This window comes from Cydia amplana, chromosome 2 (assembly GCF_948474715.1).
Source record: "Cydia amplana chromosome 2, ilCydAmpl1.1, whole genome shotgun sequence".
Classification (NCBI taxonomy): domain Eukaryota; kingdom Metazoa; phylum Arthropoda; class Insecta; order Lepidoptera; family Tortricidae; genus Cydia; species Cydia amplana.
The window spans coordinates 2,645,343-2,656,007 of NC_086070.1; the positions used below are offsets into that span (position 1 = coordinate 2,645,343).

A 10,665-nucleotide genomic window follows, 5' to 3' on the forward strand; every position below is an offset into this window, starting at 1 on the left:
AAAACGTTTTAAAGTATGTCTCAAATATGCTTGCATTTTTGTATATATAATATAATTTTCTCATATGGCTACATTTACATTACAAATGTCAAAAGAGGGAAGCTTTCCGTGCATTCACTATCTACTTTATTTTCGGAATTAAAATTAAAGTTGACTCAATTAACGTGATTGCCTAGATTTATTATGTTGTTTGTTGGCCTTTGGACTTCCCGGCCCTAATATTCTATGGGATTGTGTGTTCAGTGATCCGAGATTGAGAGGAATCTTATGTGCGTTGTTTGTCTGTCATATACTTATGGCACGGAATTCCTAAATAGACTTCTATGTCGGGGGATAGAATAAAAATAACATCGGTTTGCGTCGAAGGGTCAGTGAGCGGCGGAGCCTGATCATGGCTACGTTCATAACGATGACGGCTAAGATATGCTTTGCAACGTTGTTTATTCTCGGTAAGTAACTTTTTGAGTAAACAATTTTGACTGTGAGCCGCAAAGTGAAGGCGCTATATTTGGAAATTGGACCGTATGTGAATATATTTATATATCGGTCACGTTATCTGCAGTGATCGTGAGATATGTTTAGTTTGTTAGTGAAGATAAATCTCAAATTAATGAAGTTTAATGTTTATTAGCTCCATTGATATAGATCTTGATTATGTTTGCTGCTAGATCTGAAGGCTTGCCATAACTCTATGCCTATAATCTATATACTTCATACACTGTGCAGTTCATCTATTTTTACTCTTGGTTTTAGTAGCAATGTCTGAATTTGCATCATTTATGCAAAATAGTGGCTGACCCATTTGTGGTTGTTGTTGTTATTGAATAAAAGTTTGTGAATTGGACTTCCTCTTTCATTTGATCACACAAATAGGATTTCTTTAGATGCATTGCATTGCATTGGAATTCATTGGATGGTTTTGCTTAGTAGAATCGGGTATAATTTTAATATATTTAGTTAACACAATAAATAGTATAACCCTTGGAGTGGTAGGCCATTGGCTCCTGACCAAATATGTCATTTAAAATTGTAATTTGATTAATAGAAATAAAATCAAAATTCAAAAACTGAAAAAAGACATGCCACTTGAATTCGAAGAATCTAATTGCACATCATAAATTCAAAATTCTATTTATTTATTTAAATTATATTGCACAAAAGAAAACTTATTGTACAAAAGGCGGACTTAATGCAAAGAGACATTCTCTACCAGTCAACCTTAAGGCAAAGCAGAGAGATTGTTGGCCATGCTACTAGCTACTATTAGGTTCTACTAACAAAACAAAAAGTATTGTTTGCCCGCATTTTCATTAATCATTGTTCATTTGGTTCGGTTCAGAAACGCGTCACTTTTCTGGATTGCCATAAAACAAACCTAACGTATCTATAGGATAACCTAACGAAAATCCTGAAAGTTTTATGACTAATGATAATATGACAAACAATACATTATGACTTAAAACTTTATGGGAAACAATGGGACCCCCAACATACATACCTATATACATAATTCAAATAATACATAAAAAAACAATTTTCAATTGTTTCTTCTAGGTTTCCATTTAGTTCTGGGAGTACCACCACAAGACGAGCACCTGCCCCCCCGTCCGAAAGACGGCGGCGTCGAGACGCGTTACTGCGCGTACTACAACGGCTCTCCACCGATATGTGATCCCAGCGACCCCACCTGCGACCCCATCCAGAAAGAGGACTGCCAACCAGTCGAAAAGGACAAGAGCAACCACTGCGTGCAGTTATGGCACTACAATACAACAACAAACACCTCCACACTACAGTTTAAAGGCTGCTTCCTCGACACTGTCTCTTGCAGCGACAAACCCACACCATGCCGGATACACAGCGCAAAACTCTTGCTGCTACACTGCTGCTGCGAAGGCGACATGTGCAACACTAATGACACATTCCCCGGTTTACCGCCTCCAGATTCTACGGATGAGCCTCAAGAGGAAATACCAATGGAACGGATACCTGGATCTGATGATGATACGAAAGCTATCATCGCTTATACTCTGACACCGTTGTTCATACTTTTCATTGCTCTCGTCGGCTGTTATCTTCTGTATAGACGGCGCAAAGGCAGTACGTTTGCTGAGCTCGCGAATGGCGAAGGATCTCTATCTAGGCCTCCGTCTATGGGGGTGGGAATGGACAATGAGCCTGTAGACTTGGTTGGCCTAGTGACCTTATGTGAGGTGAGGGCTAGAGGGCGCTTTGGGGCTGTGTGGCGCGCGCAGCTCGGTCAGAAAGACGTGGCCGTCAAGGTGTTCCCGCTGCAGGACAAGCAGTCCTGGCTGGCCGAGCAGGAGATCTACAGGCTCCCGAGGATGGACCATCAGGATATCCTGCATTACATTGGCGTGGATAAGAAAGGAGACAATCTGCAAGCCGAGTATTGGCTGATCACTGCATATCATGAGAAGGTTAGTATTAGGATTAGGAAATACTTTAGAAGTAAATTTTTACCAGGTAAATTTTGCGAAACTGAGGCTGTAGCCAAAGAGTATTAAATCACTACGTTTTAAGAGTCGGCACTCTCGAACAAGCCTTAAACCGAATTAAGAACGTACATTGTGCCAACACACCAAATACATGTCAATACTGCCAACACAAAAAAAACAACGCTAGGGCTCGACACTTCCGGTACCTACTGTTTATCGATATCGATAAATGTGCGATACGTGCTGTTGTACTGCACTACTGTAAAAGTAAATATTGAGAATCAGGTGGATTAATAAAATAAATGCAAAATATAAAAATAATTTTATTTTACATAATAAAGATAAGATACAGATCGTTTTATATTTACGTAGGCATATTACAATACGCTTATGAACGTAACTAAAGCTACAATCTACTTTTAGAGCACTCCTGCAAACACTGAGTCTTGCCTGTGAAGGCTGTGAACTCCAACTTCCCACAAAGAGAAAAAGCTGTCAGGCTTATTTACATTCACTTGTAGATATTCAGAGGTTGGAGTTTCATTCAGCCTTTGTAAATATAAATAGCCATAGGTCAATATTCCAAATCCTCATTACCTGTTACCTTTACCCATAGTCGATATCTGAAATAAAGGGATTATCGATAAGTTGTTCGCACACTATTAGTGTCTTAGGTTACCTAGTTTTTTACAAGAAGAATCTATTCACAGAATGTTTTCGTTTTAATCAAGGATTGTAAACGATAAAAACTACTCCAAACTAATTAAATTAGTATCTGGTAACGACTCAAAATGAAAATATCGCACAAAAACATCAGTTTACCGACCTGTTCGAATCAAGGGGAAATCTTGCCAAAAATATATCAGAAGTAAGTTTCCTTACACGCCTGACCACAAACTTCACATTTTCTTAAAGATTTGCCCCCCATTTAAATAAAAGCTAAAGTTATTTAGTCTAAACACAAAAATAAACACGTAACATAACCGCTTTCACGACAATTTAGAATGACGGTAGACGTTTTACCGATCATACCAACCTAAAGAAAAGTAGGTATAATACGTCTATGTTTGAAAGCAAGTATGGTATGTGCTACCAAAATGCGACAGCAGTCATTTTAATTCGATAAGATTATTTACTATGCCTCAACGTTGGTAACAAGTACGTTCCTAAGTTATCATAGTATGGGGTGTCGATGGGCTGGCTGTAGCTAGATAAAGCTACTCATAACACTGATTTAAACTTTCACGATTTTTACACATTAGACCACGACCACGACGAGACCACGGGGACAACGCCGTCCTCGAAACGTCGGAGGTAAATCTTAAAACTTAGATACGCGATTAAGTCCCGTTGTACAATTTAATAAAGCTACTCATTATGGTGCAAAATATGTCGCACAATTGTCAACTTAAAAAAAAACGTGTTTCTCGTGGATTGATTATTTATTGACTATCGTAATAATAACACCTTGTGTTTTACTTGATAGTGTAGAAATCTCACCATTTCAAAGTATATAGTATATATACCATCAAAGAACAATTCTGTCTAAAAATAAATATATCTTTGTACATTCTAATGGCAATGAGGTATCTAAGAACATGCAAAGTTTGACCTGCTTATCATGACTAAATACTGCACGTTTAACTTTGGGCGGTATTATCTCTATTAGATACCATAAATTACCGCCCCCAATTGTCTGATCAAACTTTCTATACCTATATTCATACAAAGTTTGTAACGTTTAAAAATTCTTCTTCCCTCATGACTAAGAAACGATCGAATTGCTTAAGAATAGTGTGCAGTTAACTAATATTCCACGTTCCTATAAAAACATACAAACGTCCCACAGGGCTCTCTCTGCGACTACCTTAAAGCGCACACCCTTAGCTGGTCGGACGCCTGGCGCATCGCGGCGTGCGTGGCGCGCGGCCTGGCCCATCTCCACGAGGAGGGCGGCGGAAAACCCGCCGTCGCACACCGAGACTTCAAGTCCAAGAACGTCCTTCTAAAATCCGACTTATCCGCCTGCATTGCCGACTTCGGTCTAGCCTTGGTGTTTGTAGCCGGGCATGGCTGTGGCGATGCCCATGGGCAAGTCGGGACGAGACGATACATGGCCCCCGAGGTGTTGGATGGAGCGATCAACTTCACGAAGGACGCGTTCCTGAGGATAGATATGTACGCGTGCGCGCTTGTGCTGTGGGAGATCGCTTCGAGGTAAGATTTTTATAATTCGACCTGTCGCCTGCGTTGCTGACTTTCGCCTTAGTATTTTACAGTACAATACAAAAAAAATATTTTGTTAAAGATAGAGTCAAACAACATGTATCGTTATCGCTATAAAGCGATAATTTATCCTCTAGACAACCTTTTGATAGCGGCATCAGTGATTTTTTTTAATAAAAAAGAGTTGGTGTTGCATAATCATCAAACCCACTTCAATACACACAGTATTACGATAAATTATTGAAACAAAATTAGTTCGTTTCACACGTTATAGAATGTAATTTAAGTAGGTACAGTCAGATATCTAATCGAAAAATTTGACTCGTCAGAAAGAATCATGTGAAGCGAACCTCGAGGGATCTACTAGTAAGCCACCAAAGAGTTCCACTATCCATCTTTTGGCTCTATTATCAGATTAGTTCGAGTATATGATGATCTGACGTCGGAAAGGCAAAATGTAAAATACCCGTGTGCCGTCGGAAAGTTTCAAAAATAGTGAAATTTCCACATAGAGAAATAGGGATCGACATTTTCCGTGTCCAGAATGAAAATTTTCTTAGTTTCCTATGAAGAGAGCGTTTCTAACTTTTTTTAAACTTTCCGTAACTTGTCAAAGTTTCAGATCGACACGGCTATTAGAAGTGGGTTAAAAATGACTTGAAAGATTGTATTGCATTGCATGTTAGTCACTTACAATATAAGTATCGCGCGGACTCATTTCTAGGTTAGAACTGAGTGCGCATCCAAGTGCGTAGAATGTTTAAATTGTTTTAAAATAATAAACGAGTACGATATAAGTATGTTAAAAATTCAAATAAATATTAAGTAAAATTTTCCAGATGTGACGAAGGCGGAGTGGAGCCAACAGCGCAATACAGGCTGCCTCTGGAAGAGGAGGTCGGCCCTCATCCCGGGCTTGAGGAGATGCAGGAGGCGGTGGTCCAGCGGAAACTGCGGCCGGCCATCCCGCCGCGGTGGAGGGAACATCCCGTGAGTTACCAAGTCTTATTTCCAGATGTGACGAAGGCGGAGTGGAGCCAACAGCGCAATACAGGCTGCCTCTGGAGGAGGAGGTCGGCCCTCACCCCGGGCTTGAGGAGATGCAGGAGGCGGTGGTCCAGCGGAAACTGCGGCCGGCCATCCCGCCGCGGTGGAGGGAACATCCCGTGAGTTACCAAGTCTTATTTCCAGATGTGACGAAGGCGGAGTGGAGCCAACAGCGCAATACAGGCTGCCTCTGGAGGAGGAGGTCGGCCCTCACCCCGGACTTGAGGAGATGCAGGAGGCGGTAGTCCAGCGGAAACTGCGGCCAGCCATCCCGCCGCGGTGGAGGGAACATCCCGTGAGTCACCAAGTCTTATTTCCAGATGTGACGAAGGCGGAGTGGAGCCAACAGCGCAATATAGGCTGCCTCTGGAAGAGGAGGTCGGCCCTCACCCCGGGCTTGAGGAGATGCAGGAGGCGGTGGTCCAGCGGAAACTGCGGCCAGCCATCCCGCCGCGGTGGAGGGAACATCCCGTGAGTTACCGTCTTATTTCCAGATGTGACGAAGGCGGAGTGGAGCCAACAGCGCAATACAGGCTGCCTCTGGAAGAGGAGGTCGGCCCTCACCCCGGGCTTGAGGAGATGCAGGAGGCGGTGGTCCAGCGGAAACTGCGGCCAGCGATCCCGCCGCGGTGGAGGGAACATCCCGTGAGTTACCGTCTTATTTCCAGATGTGACAAAGGCGGAGTGGAGCCAACAGCGCAATATAGGCTGCCTCTGGAAGAGGAGGTCGGCCCTCACCCCGGGCTTGAGGAGATGCAGGAGGCGGTGGTCCAGCGGAAACTGCGGCCAGCCATCCCGCCGCGGTGGAGGGAACATCCCGTGAGTTACCAAGTCTTATTTCCAGATGTGACGAAGGCGGAGTGGAGCCAACAGCGCAATACAGGCTGCCTCTGGAGGAGGAGGTCGGCCCTCACCCCGGACTTGAGGAGATGCAGGAGGCGGTAGTCCAGCGGAAACTGCGGCCAGCCATCCCGCCGCGGTGGAGGGAACATCCCGTGAGTCACCAAGTCTTATTTCCAGATGTGACGAAGGCGGAGTGGAGCCAACAGCGCAATATAGGCTGCCTCTGGAAGAGGAGGTCGGCCCTCACCCCGGGCTTGAGGAGATGCAGGAGGCGGTGGTCCAGCGGAAACTGCGGCCAGCCATCCCGCCGCGGTGGAGGGAACATCCCGTGAGTTACCGTCTTATTTCCAGATGTGACGAAGGCGGAGTGGAGCCAACAGCGCAATACAGGCTGCCTCTGGAAGAGGAGGTCGGCCCTCACCCCGGGCTTGAGGAGATGCAGGAGGCGGTGGTCCAGCGGAAACTGCGGCCGGCCATCCCGCCGCGGTGGAGGGAACATCCCGTGAGTTACCAAGTCTTATTTCCAGATGTGACGAAGGCGGAGTGGAGCCAACAGCGCAATACAGGCTGCCTCTGGAAGAGGAGGTCGGCCCTCACCCCGGGCTTGAGGAGATGCAGGAGGCGGTGGTCCAGCGGAAACTGCGGCCGGCCATCCCGCCGCGGTGGAGGGAACATCCCGTGAGTTACCAAGTCTTATTTCCAGATGTGACGAAGGCGGAGTGGAGCCAACAGCGCAATACAGGCTGCCTCTGGAGGAGGAGGTCGGCCCTCATCCCGGGCTTGAGGAGATGCAGGAGGCGGTGGTCCAGCGGAAACTGCGGCCAGCCATCCCGCCGCGGTGGAGGGAACATCCCGTGCGTCACCAAATCGCGCCTAATCTTTTGCTCCTTTCATATTCCTGACTTTACTCCCCACCTTAAGGGGCTCCCCCACGCCAATGACCTTCGATCTGAATCCCTTAGTTTTCTACTGTTTTTTGTAGCTTATCATATTAACAGCAACGGCTTTAAGCAAGTCTTCGAGATATTTGGCATCAAAGTTGAACAATTTTAGGCCAAAAAACTGGTTTTCTGGCCATAACTTTTGTGTTAATTAGTTTAAAATTAAAATCGTCGAGACGTCAAAGACGAACCCAAATATGTAGATTTCGTATATCTTAGATCCTTCACAGCAAACTAGATACGAAAAAAGTGTATTTTTTAAGACAATGTTCAAAAAAATCATAAAAAAATAAGCATTCATTTCTTTTAAAATCCGGTCGACAAAAATGGAGATAAAAGATTGAAGAACTGATAGCCGTTTGTCTTATAATTCTATCTGTGGTGCCAAAGTAGGAGATAAGATTCAAAACTTGTCAAAAATCGATGAAAACCGCAGGCAGCCCCTCAACTGCAATGCGTCTAACATCAGAATACTATAATATACTCTCATTCCCCAGGGCCTAAACGTCCTCTGCGACACTATGGAGGAGTGCTGGGACCACGACGCCGAGGCGCGCCTGTCGGCCTCGTGCGTGCTCGAGCGCGTCGGCGCGCAGCGCCAGGCCGCCTCCGACACCCCGCTGCTCATACACGACCTCGCCTGCTGACACACGCCCCTCATACACTTCTAGATCTGTGAGTGACGTGGACTTTGTCTTTGATATAAGGCACACTAATTGTAGAGACCAGCTCTCGAGATTTCACAGCCACGGCGCGAGGCCGAAAGCATGGCTGCAGGAGATTTCGGATACGACAATGGTTAGTTGTTCCGAAGGCCATTGGCCATCATCATCATAATCTTACTCGCAGTTTGACCTTTGGGCTCGCATGGAAGCGCGCCGCTATCTGAAACTATGCCTTCAACAGGGTTTGTCAACTCTTTCCTGTCACGCGTTGCTATGTATACGGTCTCCTGAATTCTAGGTTTTTTGTATTTAAATGAACCAAACTTGCATTTTATGGTAGTTCTATTCCATAATGGGACATCTACTGAGCATGTTAGTAGAACATGGTACAGCAGTTCTTCTAACAATCTATGCTACTTTTGTCTCCTCGCTGATGGGACAGAATAACAACAAGAAATACTCGTAGTTGATTGACCCAACATCACTTTTTAAGGCATTTTGCTATGATGCTGGTGTACTAACATTCTTAACTGTTGGTGGGCCTTAAATCTTAGCTATGTTTAGTTCAGTTATCATGAACGATGGTACGAACAGCAACGCTCTTGATGAGCCTTATGACTTTGTAATAAGGTTTACGAATTGTCAGTGTAGACTAGTGAGTGAAGCTAAAAGACTTTTCGAAGACAGAGATGTGTTTTTAGGCAAAAAGGATCTTATTTCCAACTATTAAAAGTCATTTTTGCCTGAAAATCTTCTATAGATTTGTGAAGTGTTATAATATGAAACGAATTTTTTCCTAAAGTTTTAACTGTTTGTGAAGTGGTAGCGCGTGAGTCGTGGTAGAAGTGTTGGTCTTTATAGGTTATAAACCTATGTGTAAGAGACTTTCTATGTTTAAAAATTGATATCAAAAATATGTGTACTTTGCAGCTAAATCATTGTGATACCAGAGGCGCAGTCCTACCTATATAACGGCTTCAATGATATTTAAATATTTTTTTATTATGCATAAAATAAACTCCCTTCTATTTCCCAAATTATTACAATTTTATTACAATTTTATTGTAATAATTTGAGGGGGTAACGAAAATACTCGTACATACATATTTTTGACGTCAACTGTAAAGTTATCGTAAAATATGGGTGTATCCAACAATTCCAACATCTCAACATTTGAAGTAATGTCATTTCTGTTGTAAAAAGGTGTTCACAACATTGTTAGAAATGATTTTGAAACCAGAATGCAACCATATGATTAAATGATGATTATTTCATGGCCTATTCGAGTAAGAAATCGAAGAATGACATAGTATTGTTGTGCTCCAACTAAAATAAATGACTTCCCAGATTAAAAAAATATAAAATAGCAGGATGATAACAATGAATTTAATTAGTAATATGATTCTAAGTTGCTGATTGCAGTTGTCATATTACAGTTTATTTGTCACGCTTTATATGTGTATTTACATTCTGTTACAAAATCGAGTTAAAGTTGTATTTGACAATCATTCAACATTTTTAATTTAGAGGAACAAGTTGATTATGATTTACATGACTTGTTCGTCTGACTATTATTGAGTGGTAGTTTTGTTGCTTGTTAAATCAATTCTTTACAACTGTTATAAGGATAACTTCAGTGCAATAATTAAGTGCTAAACGTTAGGTAATATTTTTGATTGATCCTAACTGAAATTATTTTGTTTATTGTATAGAAATACTTTCAAAGGGTCGGATTTCTTTAAAAAAAACTGTTAGCTTTGATATAAGTTATCTTGAAATGGAACAGTTACGTTTAAAACCGATTCTTAAGTAACGGCATTAAGGTACAAAATCAGTTACTAAGAGGCGACTACAAAATACAAATTATCATTCATGGAATGTATATTATGTGATTAACCAATGACCGGGATTTGACTATTTTAAAGTACATATAGGGTAATTCGTCAGTGTAGTAACTGGCCACCCTAAACTAAAAATGAATTCTATTCACCTATAAACATAATTCATTTTAGTATAAGATGGCTAGTTATTGAAGGGTGGCCACTTGGCCAGTTATTGACACCTTATAAAAATGAATTCTGTTTATAGGTGAATAGAATTCATTTTTAGTTTAGGGTGGCCAGTTATTGACGACTTACGATATATCATTGTGTAGAGATAGTGTGAGGTTTGATATTATTACTATCACTTTAATATGAATATGATTGACGATGCAATGAATACACTATCGAGTTTTGTTATGTACAGTCAGCGGCAGAAACCATATGGAAAAATAAATCAATAATCACAAATATAGCTATTGCATTCGATTCATCAGCTAGTTTGTGGACTCAGTGTAAGAACGCGCGTCGCGTTTTTATCGCATGTCACGTTCTAACAAGTAAGTGCGAAAGTGACGCATGACACACAGGCGATAAAAACTAGACCATGCTGCCGTCGCATGAGGCTGTCACTTAGAGTAAGAAAGGTAATTATTATGTATAA

The 10,665-nt window shown here is 42.4% G+C and overlaps 1 protein-coding gene across 1 annotated transcript; it reads left to right on the forward strand.

The window, feature by feature from the left end:
• Positions 1-95: 95 nt before the first annotated feature.
• LOC134656869 (activin receptor type-2B-like) lies at positions 96-8,194 on the forward strand. Its single transcript, XM_063512404.1, has 5 exons — positions 96-449; positions 1,555-2,441; positions 4,309-4,676; positions 5,525-5,675; positions 8,014-8,194. Exons 1-5 carry the CDS (start codon positions 392-394, stop codon positions 8,161-8,163), a joined length of 1,614 nt encoding a protein of 537 aa, XP_063368474.1. The 5' UTR covers positions 96-391; the 3' UTR covers positions 8,164-8,194.
• Positions 8,195-10,665: the final 2,471 nt, after the last annotated feature.